This window comes from Aethalodelphis obliquidens, unplaced genomic scaffold (genome assembly GCF_003676395.1).
Source record: "Aethalodelphis obliquidens isolate GAN/ISIS:26980383/991018 unplaced genomic scaffold, ASM367639v1 scaffold5, whole genome shotgun sequence".
Classification (NCBI taxonomy): Eukaryota; Metazoa; Chordata; class Mammalia; order Artiodactyla; family Delphinidae; genus Aethalodelphis; species Aethalodelphis obliquidens.
In genome coordinates, this window is record NW_020837949.1 from 21,720,810 (window position 1) to 21,737,958 (window position 17,149).

Here is a 17,149-nt window from a genome sequence, read left to right on the forward strand (position 1 = left end):
TGCCACTGATGATTGGTTTTATTACCTTAATTCTAGGTAGGGAAACTTAGATGTGGTTGGGTACATGAGGGAACCAGTAATCCAAGCATGGTCATTAAGAATTGGAAATTTAGTTGGGAAGTTCCACTAACTGTATCCCTTCTCATGGAATCATTGGCTAATTATTGGCAAGGGCAGAGCTGTTTCCATGTGGAGAAGAGTATGCAGGTAGACATTCAAAACAGTAGGTGGTCTTTAAGGGTATTATGATTGTCCAGTTGCCCAAAAGAATTTGCCTAAGCAGTCTACTAGGCCAGTTCCTTGAGTGGTCTAAAATCCCTATTTTTTTTTTTAAATTGAGGTATAGTTGATGTACAATATTATATAAGTTTCAGGTATACAACATGGTGATTCACAATTTTTAAATGTTATATTCCATTTAAAGTTATTATAGAATATTAGCTATATTCCCTGTGTTGTACAATATATCCTTGTAGCTTATTTATCTTATACATAGTACTTTGTACCTCTTAATCCCCTACTCCTATCTTGCCCCTCCCCCTTCCCACTCCCCACTGGTGACCACTATTTTTTGTTCACTATATCTGTGAGTCTGTTTCTTTTTTGTTATATTTCCTAGTTTGTTTTATTTTTTAGATTCCACATATAAGTGATATCATATAATATTTGTCTTTCTCTGCCTGACTTACTTCACTTAGCATAATACTCTCCAAGACCATACATGTTGTTGCAAATGGCAAAATTTCATTCTTTTTATGGCTGAGTAGTATTCCATTGTACATATATACCACATCTTCTTTATCCATTCGTCTGTTGATGGACTCTCAGGTTGCTTCCATATCTTGGCAATTGTAAATAATGCTGCTATGAATATTAGGGTACATGTATCTTTTTGAATTAGTATCGTCAGGGTTTTTTTTGGATATATACCTAGGAGTAGAATTGCTGGGTCTCATGGTAGTTCCATTTTTAGTTTTTTTTTTAGGAACCTCCATACTGTTTTCCATAGTGGCTGCACCAATTTACATCCCCACAGTGTATGAGGGCTCCCTTTTTTCCACATCCTCTGCAACAATTGTTATTTGTGTTCTTTTTGATAATAGCCATTCTGACAAGTGTGAGGTGATAGCTTATTGTGGTTTTAATTTGCATTTCTTAAAACCCCTATTTTAGAAGAAATCAACTTATTAGTTGTCACCATGTCTTCAAGAGGTCCCACTTGATTAACTCTTCACACTGAAGAGCCCAGCATGTAGGCTGAATAATGAGTCCTGTTCTTTACTACCCATACATACGCAATCAGTGATCACCCAAACTGGGCTCTTCTAAGTCATGTCCCCAAACTTCATTGAGAGAGGTTGAGAACATGTAGAAGACCAAGACTCTGAGTAAGAAAAAAATAATTTGATATTCTGCCTCTTTTTCAGGTTTCAGTATGGCAAATCAAAGACTTCAAGAACTAGCCCAGTTAAATTTGAGAAAGAAACAATTGTTGATAGTGATGAGGTAAGAAAGAGCATTAGCAATGTTCACTTATAATCTCTCTTTGGAATTGCTTAGACTACTTTATAAGCTGGGTCTCACAAACTTCCTGTTGAAAAGCAAAAAGGGGTCAAGATTTATATAGAAAGCAACGTTAATTTATCTAATTTTATGAAAGAGAAACAGAGACATAGAAAAGGGAAGAGACAGGGACATATCAGCAAAGAATCAAAACCCAGGGACCAGAAATCTATTTTAGGGGATGAGCGAGTGTTAAGCCCTGACTCAAACTTGATTTTGTGGTCACTTCTTGCAACAAAACTCCTTTGGATAGCTTGGTTGCTTCCCAAGGTTTATCATATTCAAGTGAATTTTCCAGGTCAACTTTTATTTCATCAGCCAGAGATAGTACAATTCAACATAAAACTAAAAACATACTCCAATTTGGACATTCTTATGGATTTAGTCAACTACTGGAGACTAATTTGGAAACAAGATGCAATACCTTAGAAAAATTTGGGAGTAAAAACATTTTTTCCCAGAGACTTTCCCCAAAAAATTAATTTAAAAAAACAACTATAAAGGAAAAGTCTTCACATCTTCTCCCAAATAAATTTTCCTGAGATGTCTGTGATTCTAAATATATATGTTATATCTGTGAAGCCAGTTTTTCAAATGTATTTTTGTTTTGAACAAAGGGACTTCAGTTTTACAGAAGGTAACACAAATGAAATCATTGCAACTTTGGATTTGTCCCCTATTTCATCCCAGCATTCCTAAAAGAATGTATGGCATATCTCTGCTAATCCTCCCCACAGTCCTCCTCCAAGCCCTGGAAATTGCCAACTCCTGGCATTTTCCTCCCCTCATCACACAGTTCTGTCCCACTCTTACTATCTCCCTCTTCATTCACCTTCTTGCCGCATTCACCTGTTCAGTGTGAGTTCCCTTTCTTCTGAATCCCAGCTTACTATATCACCTCCTTGGGGGCATGGCAATCTTTAGAAATGCTCATCCACAGACAGGATTGTGCTCTTTATCTGATACCTGATTAGGCCAAGCCTGAAGGAGATAACTCAGAGCTTTTATCTCCTTGTGTTCTTGTCCCTTTGATTTATCCTTAGATAACCTGGGGCTAAGCTAGAGGCCAGGCAACAGCCCCGGGGGTCAGCAGAAGGAGATGGAGGAGGTCCAGCAGCTCTACCACCAGACATGGCACTCAAGCAATCCACCAATCACCAGCACCACCACCAGCAGAAAAACACAAAGTGGTAGACAGAAGGGTTACCAAAATTCAATTACTTTTTGCCACATTTCTGGAAGAATCATATGTCACAGAAATATTCAAAAATGCAGACTGCACCATTGTTTCTCCCTTCTGTGTGCCGCCCCCAGCCCCGAAAGCAGTTATCCCCCAGGCTTCCTTTCACTGACAACCCTTAAGTTATTGCCCTTCTGTAACTTGTTTTTCTCCTTAAAGGTTGTTTTGTTTTTCACCTGATTTTGCATGTTTTGTTTTGTTTTTTACCTGATTTCCCTTCTATAGAGATGGAAAAGGCAGAAGAAAGAGGTGTGAGCTCTAGGGATGATTTGTCCTGGTCTAAACTTTGATGCTGCCGTTGTCTATTTCACCCCTTCACTTCCTAACAGCTCCTAACATTTCACAAAGCTGGTCCACATTTCCATGTACAAGCTACCCTGTCAGGGTGCCTTAGAACCTAGCTCTCCATGCTATGGCTCTCATTCCAGAAACCCAGGGTGCAGAGCATGGAGTTCTTCTCACTTAATTTTAAGTTAGAGACCAGATTTTAGCCAGACTAAGGTGAGGTAAGGAATGGAATATTGTTTAGAATAGGTACAACTTGAAATACTAATTTTGATTATTGTCTCTAGATTTTTGATGCAGTCGGGCAATCAAAATTTGTTCCAGAGAACCTTCACCATTACACAGTCCATCCAAATTTGGTAGGTGATAAAAGCATTCCCCCAAGATCTCCAACAGCAAGTTTCAGCTGAGGCCCACTGCAGAGTATCCCAAGTGCCTCCAAGTGTCACCAGCTTCTGTGACTGTGCATCCTCCTAGGACAGGGAAGCAGAGCTGTCTCAGGACACTGTTGGGAATGGTGGTGAGGGAGGAGGGCGGGACTGGGAAGAAGGTGGTTCCTGCAGCTGATTTTTTTTTTTTAATTGAGAAAACATATTTCGAATCAGGAAGTGTTCTGTTCTCTCCCTCTCCCTTCCTCTCTCTCTAATCCTCCACCTTCCTCCTGTTGATGGAAAAGCAAGTTTAGTGGGCATGCCCCTTCCCCCACTACATCTTAAGTGACATGCTGTCTTTTGTGACTGCTTTTCCTTTTTTTAACTTTGTGCTTATTCTGCATATTAATGTGGTTGTGCCAGTGGAGAAACGTTGGTGGGTAGGAAGATGCAGATAAGGGCTGTGTTGGCCCTCTCAGGGCTCTCTGAACTAGGAGATTTGGTTCCTGGCAGTTTCCCTCCTCTGCCTCAGAGTGAGTTGTAGAGAAGGCTGTTTAGGTTGAACATAGAAACTTCTGCTTGCCCTGTTTTCTTGGGCACAATGTTGGGCACAACTTTTCCACAAGAATGAAGTCATCTCGCTCCTTTTAATGTGGAAACTTTTCCATCTCATTTCCCCAGCCCCTTGGTCTGTTTGCAGGGAAAAGCTCTGAGAGAAGAAAGGGACAGAGAGCTTCAGACATTTTCTATTAAACCCAGCCCCTGTCCGGCTTCTACCCCTACCCCATAGAGGCAAAAGATTAGCCAACTGATTTGTTAATCTGCTCTTGAACTAATCCCTTTGTCTCTCTGGAAATCTTTCTGTCTGCTCAGGCCCAGTACTATGAGCCTTTGAAGCCCACTGCACTGCATAAATTCCTGGCTCGAAACAGGAAAATTCAAAGCTTCACATTGAAAGTAACAGAGTATGATCAGGATAAGACCTTACTGATTATGACCAACAACCCACTTCCCTGCTCAATCGACCATCAAGGAAAGGACACGACATCAAAATACTTTTCCAGTGAGTTACTGCTCAAGGTAATGGCACCCGGGGAAGTTTCCTGGCACCCTGAGTAAGGATCCTGAAGAATTAGGAGTTAGCTTGAAGAAGGGAGCTAACCTAATGTGGAAGATGGTACTCAGGACCCAACCTCTTCCTTCTTATTCTTTGCCATATGCTTCACCAAATAGAATCTGAGAGCCTGGGAAATACTCAGAATCAGAATTGTACAAACTTCGGTCATGAAACTTCATTACACAGAGAAAAGAGGGTCTTAATTCAAAATTGTTCCTCCTTGGTCAAAGGTATTTAGTTTGTAATTAACAAAGGGTAAACTAGCCACTGGCTTTCTAGTTGAGTATAAAGTAGCAACAGATAAAACAGGAAATGATGAACAAGGAACAGAAACGAATATCAAATTGGGAAAGGGGTAAAGGGTTATGCTCTATACCCACTGCTCTTGGGTGTCAGAAGGGGAGAACAGAAAATTTACTATCACAACAGCCAGATGTTTGGGACTTTGTTATACACTAGAGAAGTTCAAATTCAATTCAATAAACAATTACTGGACATACACTAAGCTAAGAACTAAAATATGAAGATGATTACAAGACAGTTTCTATCTTGAAGGAGCTTGGAGTCTAACAGGAGAGACAGATCAATAAATGAGATATAAAAAGTAATTATTATATACCAGGATATATGAAAAATAAAAGAATATACAAGATACACTAATATACAGTAGAGAACAGTATCTTTATTGGAGGAAAGGAAGTAATCAAGGAGGTTTTACAAAAGAGGTGACCCCTGTCCAAAAAAAAAAAAAAAAAGGAGAATATTCCAATCAGTGGGAAGGGCAAAGGCATAGAGACATGAGAAATTGAGGAGCATTTAGGGAGATGTAAGAGAGTAAATGGCAGGAGATAAAAGGTAAAATCAAATTTGCATTTTAGAAGACCTTTTTAGGAAGTTGAGAGAAAGGTGTATTAGTTGTGGAAGAGAAAAAAAATCAGTAAGATTAGTTATATTGTTACTACAATTGTCAAAGTGAGAGATGCTGAAGAATTGAATAAATCAATAACAGAGGAAATGAAGAAAATCAATTAAGAGATATTTAAGCATATGATCTAAAAAAGATCTTGACAGCCTTAAGAGTGGGCCTAATATAACAAGAAGAAATTAAATAAATGAAAGTGTAAATTAAAAAAATCTAATTATTACAGAAATTTGATGCTGGGAGTGGAATGATCCAAGACAGACTGTTATAATAAAATGTGGTCAATATGGAATTAGTATTTCTTATCAGCTAGATGGATGGCAGTGAGAGATTCCTTTCCAAACGGATGATAAAATGCTAATATCCAGTGGTATATGCTGACAAAGGAGTTAATTAATTCATTGCCTATGGTTCCTTGGGTCTCAGAATTTGTGCCATTTGGACATAACCTCAGAGGTTGTCTCTCATGGTAGTGGATAACATACACTGAGAGGAACAGATGTCAAGCCAGGGCTGCCTTGCTCAAGGTAGAGAAGGAAATACAAGACTATCACGTAACCCTGGTGCAAGAAGAGCTTTCTTCCAACAGCTGGCACTTTGTGAGCCTTCCAGGTCACATGTGGGACCTGATCATACTCATGAGTAAATTGTGGTACCAGCCAAATTGTATTAATAGACAGTATTAAGGCTCTGATTGTCAAAGACTGGCAGCATGGTAATTTTATGGGGCTATCTGGAAGAAGTCCAAGAAGATGGAAATGCCCAATATCTAGAATGCCTCTTTAATATTCATGCTGCATCCCTTTCTCTTACTATACAAATGTGATAATCTTTTGTGAGCCTGAGATTATGCACAAAAGAAGCATTCTTTTGCTACACCCAGACATGTGTATAAGAAGAGTGTGGGTACCAGCAATCAAGTTGAAGAATGAACCAGACATGTCTATCACAGAGATTGTTATACTCACAGCCCCTTCTAAGTGACATGGCCCTACCACAGTTTGTGAAGAATAGGATGCCCCAAAAGGTCCTATTCTGAATAACTAGACTCAATTCTCTATGCCTACCTAGGACCAGAGAAGGCCACCTGATCCAGTGAAGCAAAATTCATAGGCTGGTTAGTGACCTGTGGTGTCGATCGGTACCCCCAAATCTAACCAAACAAACAAAACCCAAAAACCAAACCAAAACCTAAACCAACTAACTGATGCCAAAATGTTGGCCTCTGTACCACCAGCACTGAATTAAATCTCGGAGACAGTTTTGGGTGAAGTGGAAAAGAATAGCTTTATTGCTTTGCCAGGCAAAGGGAGACACAGTGGGCTCCTGCCCTGAAAAACTATGTTCCAAACCTGGGAGGATTTGATGAGCAGTTTTACAGTAATGGTTCAAAGGTTACTGATAAGATTAGGGTGTGTGCAGGGCCTGCACTCCTTTAATCTCAGGTGGTCTTGAGGAGCTTCTCTGGTCCCTTTAATCTCGCCTCAGGTGGTTTCTTGCCTGCTCCTCCCTTGATTAGCGACTGTTCGAATCTTTCCCTTTTGAACTCAAGGAAGGTCATGGAGGCTGGAGGCTGGAGTCTGTTCCCTATGAACAAGAAATGGGGGACAGAAAGGCTTCTGTGCCCAGGAGCCCCACAGGGTCCTGCTCGGTTTTGTAACTTATCAACAACCAAAATCCCTGAGCTAATCATATTCTTGCTCCCAGGCATCTGAATTGGGAAAGGAAAAGACTGAGGCTGTGGGGCATGTAAAACGTGAAAGGGCATGTAGAGGAAGGCCATAAAAACGTCAAACCATGAGGAAGAAGGTAGGGGCAGCTTGAAGTAGAAATGAATGAGCAGAAGCTGTTGGGTAGGTAAAAAGATATACAGGGTAAAGGTAAGGAATGAACACTAGAGACAGAAGGAAGCAGACAGGAAGAAAGTAGGAAGCGTGTTAATGACATAATGCTAAATGATATGAGACAAGATAGACAAGCTCACGCAGTAGTGGTCCTAGATAGTGCTGCCTTGGATTCCAGATAAGTTTTTTATTTTTGTTTTTCTGCTGTAAGGTCTAGCTCTGCTAACGTTTCTGCTCTTTTGTGGCCAGACTATTAGCTGTGTCTTAGGTCCTAGGCACACATGCTGCTACCGTAAAACCCCTATTAATTGAGGTAACTTAAATGAATTCCTGTTCCTCAAAACTGGAAGACTTTAAAGAGAATGAGTACAGAATTGAAAAGACTTGGTTCAGCAGCAAGCATTTCTAAAAAAGAGGTTTGAAAATTCTGAGCAAAAATGTTCAGTGTGGGTCAATTAATTAGTTTGGTTATTCCTTCATTAATTGTCATTCTTTTATTCATTCGACAAATATTTATTGAGCACTTACTATGTACCAGGCAACGTTATGGGGTAGTAAGGATCTATCAGTGACTAAGTCAAAGTCTAATTCCAGTGAGGTAGAAGACCATAAGCAAGCCAACAATCGCACGGATAATGTATAATGTGTTAAGTGCCCCAAAAGCAGGATAAGGGAATGGAGGGTGATGGGTGTGAGTGGTGATTTTAGATAGTGTAGTTAGGGAAGGCTCTCAGAAGCAGCAATGACATTTGAATAGAGACTTCAATAGGATGTGTCCTGCAGTTGCTACAGCTAGCATATTGTTTTCATTTCAGATTGCCACACATTATATAGATATAATTATAAACATAATGTGTAAATATAAGTTGTAACTTTCTCAAATGAGTGAAAATGAGAGAAATCAGGAGAACAGTGAACCCGAAGCCATGTCATATGAAAAAAAAAGTTCAAAATATTGGCAATGTTGAGCCTGGAAGAGAGAGGGCGCTCAGGGGGAACGTGATAGATTTCTTCAAATTCTTTAAGGATTCTGTGGAAGAGACACTAGATTTATTCCGTTTGGACTGTAGGGTAGAAGTTACAGGGGATAGCAATCAGCTGATCAAAGATTAAGCAGGCTGGGTTTTTAGATATAGGAAGATGGACCACTTGACAGTGTTACTATGGAGGGAATAAGAGTGTCAGATGAATGGTTAGAATTGATGGTCTTTAAGATCCTTTCTGAAAGTCTTTGATTCTATGACTTTAATAATGATGAAATTATTACCTCACAAAACATCCCATTCTGTGGCCTTTTCACTGCAGACAGAGAATGGGATGTGAATGAGACAGCCATCTCCAAGAAAGGTGGGTAGAATCCCATGGATCTATTCCCCAATTTATTACCAAATGTTTGGTTTCCTAAGCAATTCACTAGTTGAATCCTTCACAAAACCTGGGAAATTTTTCTTCCATTTACTACAAAGGGCTAGTAGGCAAGCTTAATTGATTACTTAGGAAACTGACCTAACTTTGGACAAATCGTCTGGCTGTGAAACCAACAGGTATTAGCCCACCCAGGGAACTGTTTTCTCTTCTTTGGGTTTCTGCATCCCTACTTCCCTCTTCGGCAGGTTTTGCTGCATGATTTTAGGGGAATGGGAGCTTAGCCCAGGAGCTTAGGTCAGTAAGTCCAGGAGACTCAGCTAACTCCCTCACTTACTCTTCTTCCCTTTGCTGCAGGAAAGTCATCAGCACAAGCCCACTGAGAACTTCTTCCTACCTCTGATGTATCAGAAAAAAAAGTTAAGATCTGGGCTGAAACCAGTCTTCCCTGTGACACTGTTGGAGGACCCTAAATCCAAGAGAGAACAATGGTTTAGGTGAAGTCCTGGCTCTTTCTTACCTTTTCCTTATTCGTGTCACTATCTCTTTTCAATATGATTTAACAAACACTTTTCGGTTGTACGGAATGTGGACAACTGTGTAATAATAGGACAACTTCCCTACATGATCCCCAACCACACTTCTACCTTAGCAACAGAGAAACAGTAATGCAAAACTAAAGTTTTTCACAAGAATGATTTTCAAGAGTGAAGACAAGTATTCAAAGGTCCATGCTTTGAGGAAGCAACAACAAAAAATTTCTCTCGGTGCCTGTTAAGGGTTGTGATATAGGAACAATTTGCTATGTATGAGATTTGATTTGAAACTGGTTATAGGAGCAGCTTATATCTTGTTTCGAGAGGAGAGAGGAGATTCTGGAGTTCCCTCATAGGTTTACAATGCTAGGTTCTAGAAGCATCCCTTCCACTGAATAATACTCCCGCTCTGTACCAATGAACACCCTCAAATCCTACTGTCCTTTCTTCTCCTCCAGAATCTGAGAATGCAGTGAGTGGTTCCATTAATCCCTCACCCTAGGATCTACTAAATGAACTTTCTTTGTTAAGGTTTTCCACGGACGAGGATTTCAAGAGTGAAGGGAAGTATTCAAAGGTCTGTGCTTTGAGAAAACAGAAAAAAATGTACCCTCAGCTCAACTTTGCTCCAGTCTGTAAAAGAGATCTGAGGAGTGACGGTAAGGTCCTTTCTATCAAAACAATGGTTTATGGGATGGAGCTGTGGGCAGGAGGGACAAACTATGGGGACGAGAGATAAGGGCAAATCTCTCCTGGAGGTTCTGGAGACTAGTTTTCCTTTTAGCATGGAAGCCAAGAACTGATAGAGGCCCAAGTGGTGCTAGGCTTTCCACCCTGTTTCAATCCTCACATTTCAAGAAAGCTCTAGCATAGTGTTTTCCAAACTACATCACCTACCACTTTACTAGTTTTGGTCAATGAGTTATTTGCCCTGTTATTTACTTAATGTTTTTCTTTCAAATTATTTTTTTGTCCTAATTAATACTATATCATTGCCATCATGGGTTTGATATACTAATCACATGGGGTTTTTTTCTCTTATACAATTCTCTCAAACATTTAATCAAATTCATAATAATTACATTTTAAAAATTAATTTATTTTGGCTGTGTAGGGTCTTCGTTGCTGAGTGTGGGCTTTCACTAGTTGCGGCGAGCGGGGGCTACTCTTCGTTGCGGTGTGAGGGCTCCTCCTTGCGGTGGCTTCTCTTGTCACAGAGCACGGGCTCTAGGCGCGCAGGCTTCAGTAGTTGTGGCACGAGGGCTCAGTAGTTGTGGCTTGCGGGCTCTAGAGCACAGGCTCAGTAGTTGTGGCGAACGGGCTTAGTTGCTCCGCGGCATGTGGGATCTTCCCAGACCAGGGATCGAACCCATGTCCCCTGCATTGGCAGGCGGATTCTCAACCATTGCGCCACCAGGGAAGTCCCATAATAATTAAAATTTTAAATGTTTATCTAAGTATCACCTAAAACTACCCAGTGGTACGCATATCACACTTCGAGGAAAACTGTTCTAGAAGGGCCAAAGGATAAGCTATGCGTCTCAGAGGTCCATGAGTCTCTTTGGGGTTGAGGCAGGACATGGCGTGGAAGAGGTTTGGGATAAGGTTGTAAGGAAGGGGTACAACAAAAACGCTCCTCACAAATTGTCATTCATTTAGCAACATTTATGGGGCACTTACTCGTGTTGGATATTTATCAAGCACCAATAATAATAGCACTTTCCATATGGAAGACATATGGATGGGCCAGGTCATGAAGGGCTTTGTATATTTGTATAAATAAGGGCTTAGGTTTTATCCAGCAGGCGGTTGGGACCCACTGAAAAATTTCAGAGCACTGAACACACATTTGTGTATTAGAAGTATAATCGATGGCTCCCCAGACTTCACCAGCCTATGGCTCCAAGATAAGGTTCATTTCTCCTACAGGACTGCTCTCCTCGAGCAGTTTCTGGAACTCCCTAAGGTATGCTTCCCTGTTCTACAAGGCCATCCTAGCGATTGCCAGCCATCCTCAGCTCAAACAGTCACAGTTCCAGAGGTATGAGGTCATATCGTACCATCCCTTACCTGGCTTCTTCAAGTGTCTCTGCTCCTTCTGTACCTATCTGCCACACCACCTGACATCCCTCCTGCCTCTCTTAACTCCCCATATACAGCTAAAACCAAGCTGTGATATTAAATAACACTTCATAGATGTGAAGAAAAATTAAAGGCTGGCAGAGAGTCATTTATCTTGCTTTAAAAGGGGACACTGTTAGGCTCAGCCTCAACCCCCCCTCAGTCCCTTGATACTTCCCAACAGGCCCCCAGCACATTATCCATTCTTGGGAGTCTCTTGGCTTACCAGCACTGTCTCTGCCTAGGCTCCTAATACCCTTGGCCCAAGGAAGGGGAAAAGGTAGCTCCTTCCCCTAAGCCTGTTTATTTTCAGCCCCCAGAATAAATCAGTAGGAACATCTATTTCCTTCAAGGGAAACTCCACATGGAAAGCAAGCTTTGAGCTTTATAAGCCAGATAAGGCAAACATAAAATAGTACATTTAGTCAGAGCTAAATCTTAAATGATACCATACGCAGGATATCAGCAGTTCAGCTTAAATCTATATTGGAAGGAAGAATTTCTCCAGTCTAGAATCTAATCTGGATTAGAATTTCTCTGATTTTTCAAGGGCATGATTCTGTTAAGGTATCCCAGTTTACATTTCTAAACAGAACACTTAACATCTCAGTCTGCAGCATTTATTAGAATTATGGTGACTTTACAGTTTCCCTCAAGAAAAATGAGTGGATATATACTTATGTATCTAAAGGGCCCATTATTGTGCTTTTCCTAAACAAAGACAATCCACTGTGAAGTTGAAACAGTGTCTCTACTTCAAGTAAAAGAGAACCTAGCAACTCCTCCTTCCATCAATAATTTTCCATGTTTACCAGGCATCCAAATAAAGAAAGATTACACAGAGAATTGCTTGCTTGGTAAAAGATTACCAGGCCATGAAGGCTGGTTAGGAGACTGTCCAAGAAACAAACAGATAGGACCTGAATTAAGGTGACAGCAGTAGGAATAAGAAAACAAACTTTTTTTTTTTTTTTTGCGGTACGCGGGCCTCTCACTGTTGTGGCCTCTCCCGTTGCGGAGCACAGGCTCCGGACGCGCAGGCTCAGCGGCCATGGCTCACGGGTCCAGCCGCTTCGCGGCACGTGGGATCTTCCCGGACCGGGGCACGAACCCGTGTCCCCTGCATCGTTAGGCGGACTCTCAACCACTGCGCCACCAGGGAAGCCCAAGAAAACAAATTTAAGGGATATTTACAAGGCATAATACTTCAAAATGGGGGGGGGGGGAGGGATGGGAGCAAGAAGAGCCCACAACGGAGGCGTCCAAGAAGGGCATAAGTTGAAAGAGATTCTGGAAAAAGTGATGACAGTGAAGCCAAAGGTAGAAACAGTTTCTTAGTTACACTCTCGGACAGGAGAACTGAAAAGGCTAAGAGGAACATGAATATACAAGTGAAAGTTCCTTCACTTAGTTAAGCGTTATGTAAGCGTCAAAATGGCCACAGATGGAATCGTTCGAAAGGGGTGGGATTAAATAGGGAAGACCCTAAACTGGTGGGTGTTGATGAAGGGAAGAATTATAAAGAAGGTTGGAATGGTAGTCCGTGGTCCAAAACCTATCCTCTTGCTCAGAGTAAAGAGCAGCTTTCTCGGCCCTCCGAGCGGATCTCTTTTTACGTCTCACATTAAGTGTCCTAAACCCTCTGGAAATCCACATTCACGAAGGTGCCCTGTGCTTTGTTGCAGTCTCCAAGAAGTCAGGGAGCTACCTGCCAACTTCCCAGATGATTTGGGAACCATTAACCCTTTCATCACTCCTGGAGGAGAAGCCCACCAGAACCGCGCCAGGAGAGAGCGCGTTCCGCAACGGAAGGGCCCAGCAGTGGATTATAAAAAACGCCAGTGTCATTAAATGAAAACAAGCCCTACATGCCCCTCGCCTCTCTCCAGAGACTGAGCGGCCTGGAGAAGTCGCCATTTAGGGCGTGCCAACCAAATAAAATCTCATTCTGCCCTCTCCGGGCGTGGGCTGCCGGGTCGCTTGCAGGGTGGGCCGTGGTGAGCCCCCTGCTGCGACCTGTCACCGTAGGGGCGGGGACGCGGCCCCGGGGAGCCCACCCTTGGCCCCGCCTCCTCCCGGCTTGGGGAGGAAGAGAGGGCGTGGCCACGTCCCCTGGGGCTGAGAGCGGTCGGCGACGGCCGGGGAGGGCGGGCCTTCTCTCCGAGTGACGGGACCGCGGCCCAACCGGCGCCAGAGCACGGGGCCGACCTTCCTGCAGCTTCTTCCGCTTGCTGGCTGCGGCGCCTGGGACGGTGGCGGTGGGCTTGGGCGCTGGGAAGTCGTCCAAGATGATTAAAAAATTCGACAAGAAGGACGAGGAGTCTGGTACGCGCGGGGCGTCTGACGCCCACCCTCAGCCGCGGGGCCCCCTTCCCCTGCCCGCCGCCACCTGCTCTCGGGGACTGCGGACCTGGGGGCGTGGGCGCCGGTGTGCCGGCGGGCCGGAGTTGGAGCCCAGCCCCTCCTCCGACCCACTCCTCTCCAGCCGGGGGCCTGCCCCTAGCCCCTCCCCCGGGCGCCGGAGCCTCCCCTCAAGTCGCGCGCGAGCGCCCGGGCGCTCGCGCGCAGCCTCGGGCTGCTCGGCGGCCCCGCCCCCAGCCCCCTCCTCCGGCTCAGCTCCTCGGAGCCACCTGCTCCAGTTCGCCAGGGCTGGGCTGCCCACCAGAGTCCGGCCCATGGCAGGTGGCGGAGGTAGTGAGTGTGCGCTTGCGAGAGGCGGGGTGGGGTGGGGTGCTGGTAGTGCAAGGCCCACGGTGGGTCTGGGATTGACGGGACTGAGTGTGTTTGTGAACTTTGTGGTGTCTGTACCTTGCAGTCTCCCCGGGGACCTCTGCTTTGTCCACTTCCGTGCGGGCAAGCCTGCTCCGTGGTACCTAGCTCGTTTAATACTCAAGCATCCAAAAGTGAGTTGCATCTTGATAGCCGTCTTTGGTCCAGAGTAAATGAGGAAGATGCCAAGTCACCTCAAAAAACAAAAAGAAACAACCCCCCCCCCCAAAACCCTCAGTGATTGATAGCTGCTCTAAGTGTGGTCGAGGGTTGGGTTAGTAAACCTCTGTGGCCCCTTCCAGCTTGACGTGTATCTAATTCTCTGATAAACTCCTCACAGTAAATGTTAGAAACACATAAAATAGTGCTTTCCTTTAGGGAAATCCAAAGGACCCTACCACAGTCTCATTAATTTTAGTTGTATGGACATGACAGATATTTCTAACATTCATGTAAAAAGAAGGCAGGGAAAGAATACACTCATTTCAGGCAGGGTTTCTGCAAAAGAGAAGTACAGGATCTTACAGGATAGCAGACAGAGCTAGTGTCAGAAGGATTTTAATCAGTTTGTATGCATATTAGTAATGATTATCACTGTGAAATCCAAGTGGTCACTTCACTTGGGTGAGATTTCCCAAGCATTCAGTACCCTTCTGTAGAAAGTAAGTTTGTGTAGGACAACTATTAAAGACATTTTTTCCCCCCGTAACATAGGTAGTGGCTCCAATCCTTTTCGGCATCTGGAGAAGAGTGCTGTCTTACAGGAGGTATGGCTTGGAAGTATAGTGTTTTTTTTTCTTTTCTATTCCATTTTAGAATGGGGGACAAAGAGCCCCAGAATGCTCTGATACAAAATAAGAATTAAGGAATGCAACTGAGTTCAAAGAATATATACTTGAGGGAAAAAGAAGAGGGGTTACTTGTCATAGGAGAGTCTAGAGCTTATAGAAATGCAAAAATATGTAGACTCTGTCACATGTTGAGAATTTTAAATAAAACACCAAGGAGGTGTTTAGTGCAAGGTTATTGAAGGAAGTTATAGATATTAAGCCTATTGTATTCAAATGATGTAGATAAATATTGTGATTCTTACTTAATAGATAAAGCCCACAAGTTGAAGTAGCAGACCTAAGGGAGTGAATAGTATAGAATGGAAAACCTAGGCCACATCTAATAATTTATTATATAACATAATAAGTTGAAAACTGTAAGCAACATTATTTGGATACTGTGATTAAAATGTATAATAGTCTTTATTTAAGTTGATTTTCTGTAGTCTGTGATAGCAAAGATAGAAAATATATATAGCAATGTTTTTTGTTTCCACAGGCTCGTATATTCAATGAAACGCCCATCAATCCAAGAAGATGTTTGCATATTCTTACAAAGATTCTTTACTTATTGAACCAGGTAAATTATTTTGATTTTCCTCAGATTTGTGTCCTGAGATAGAAATACATAACATGCAGTGAAGTACTTTCTGGCAAGTGTAATTATTTATTTTTTAAAAATTCACTTAATTTTAAAATTTACGGTGTTTGATTAACATAATAATATGTAAAATTTCTTGAGGACGAGGAGTATGACAGACACTTCTTTTTTATTCATGAGGTACCAAATCAGCTAAGCACATGGTAGGATCTCAACGTTGATTTGAATTTAACAAGTATTAGTTAATATTAAAACATGTTTTTTAGATATGTTCAGAAAATAAAAATATATTGCAAAATCTTACACAAATTCCAGATAGATATTTTATCCTTTTGGGGGGAGTATATTATATTACTATTTTAAAACTTTGATTTTAATATTCAAATTTTATACAGGCATACCTCATTTTATTATACTTTATTGCATTTTTTTTACAAATTGAAGGTTTGTGGCAACCCTGCATTGTTAGATGATGGTTAGCATTTTTTTTAGCAGTAAAGTATTTTTAAATTAAGGTATGTACATTGTTTTTTTTTCAACGTAATGCTGTTGCACAGTATAAACTACAGTATAGTGTAAACATAACTTTTATACGCACTGGGAAACCAAAATATTCCTGTGACGTGCTTTATTGCAGTATTCACTTTATTGCTGTGGTCTGGAACTGAACCCACAGTATCTGCAAGGTATGCCTGTATTTATTTTCCCTACTCCACCACTAGCAGTATGATTCTGCGCTTAATTGTTTTGTACCTTAATGTCTTTTTCTGTAAATGGGGATTATGCTAATACCTGTTTTATAAAGTTATAATGATTAAATGATACAATAAATGTGAAGTACTGAGGATAGTCCTGGACACATAGTAAACATTCAGGAATAGTTTTCATTCGGTCATATAGCATATATATTTATTACATACCTGCTGCGTTCTATGCACTGTTTTAGGCACTGGGGATGTAGCAGACAAAACCAACAAAAATATTTGCACTCATGAAACATAGATCCACTTGCACTTTTTTTTCTTTTTAAATTAATTAATTTATTTTTGTCTGCGTTGGGTCTTCGTTGCTGTGCACAGGCTTTCTCTAGTTGCAGCGAGCGAGGGCTGCTCTTCATTGTGGTGTGCGGGTTTCTCATTGTCGTGGCTTCTCTTGTTGAGGAACACAGGCTCCAGGCGCGCAGGCTTCAGTAGTTGTGGCGTGCTGACTCAGTAGTTGTGACGCGCGGGCTCTAGAGCGCAGGCTCAGAAGTTGTGGCGCACGGGCTTAGTTGCTCCGCGGCATGTGGGATCTTCCCAGACCAGGGATCGAACCTGTGTCCCCTCTATTGGCAGGCGGATTCTTAACAACTGCACCATCAGGGAAGTCCCCCACTTGCTCTTATCGTTATTTATTTAATTTTTTTTTCTTGTGTGTGGTTTTATTTTTTTGTTTGTTTCTTGTGTGTTTTTTTGGTTTTTTGTTTTTTTTTGCTTCAGACTAAAAAAATCTCATGATTTTTAGTCTAGGGCCTTAGAAAATGTGAGTCTGTTTCTTAGACACACACACACACACACACACACACACACACACACACACACACACA

General features: G+C 42.1%; 2 protein-coding genes across 2 annotated transcripts in view; both read left to right on the forward strand.

Annotated features, from left to right (window-relative positions):
* TSGA13 (testis specific 13) overlaps positions 1–9,875 on the forward strand; it is a 35,574-nt gene extending 25,699 nt beyond the window's left edge. Inside the window, 6 exon segments of the mRNA XM_027102766.1 lie at positions 1,428–1,506; positions 3,376–3,447; positions 4,333–4,521; positions 4,523–4,539; positions 9,065–9,204; positions 9,775–9,875. Of these exon segments, the coding sequence (XP_026958567.1) occupies positions 1,428–1,506; positions 3,376–3,447; positions 4,333–4,521; positions 4,523–4,539; positions 9,065–9,110 (403 nt within the window). The 3' untranslated portion in view covers positions 9,111–9,204; positions 9,775–9,875.
* A 3,695-nt stretch (positions 9,876–13,570) lies between these two features.
* Positions 13,571–17,149, forward strand: part of COPG2 (coat protein complex I subunit gamma 2) — a 116,207-nt gene continuing 112,628 nt past the window's right edge. The window contains exons 1-3 of the mRNA XM_027102767.1: positions 13,571–13,689; positions 14,848–14,900; positions 15,463–15,543. Of these exons, the coding sequence (XP_026958568.1) occupies positions 13,653–13,689; positions 14,848–14,900; positions 15,463–15,543 (171 nt within the window). The 5' untranslated portion in view covers positions 13,571–13,652. The remainder of the gene's footprint in view (positions 13,690–14,847; positions 14,901–15,462; positions 15,544–17,149) is intronic.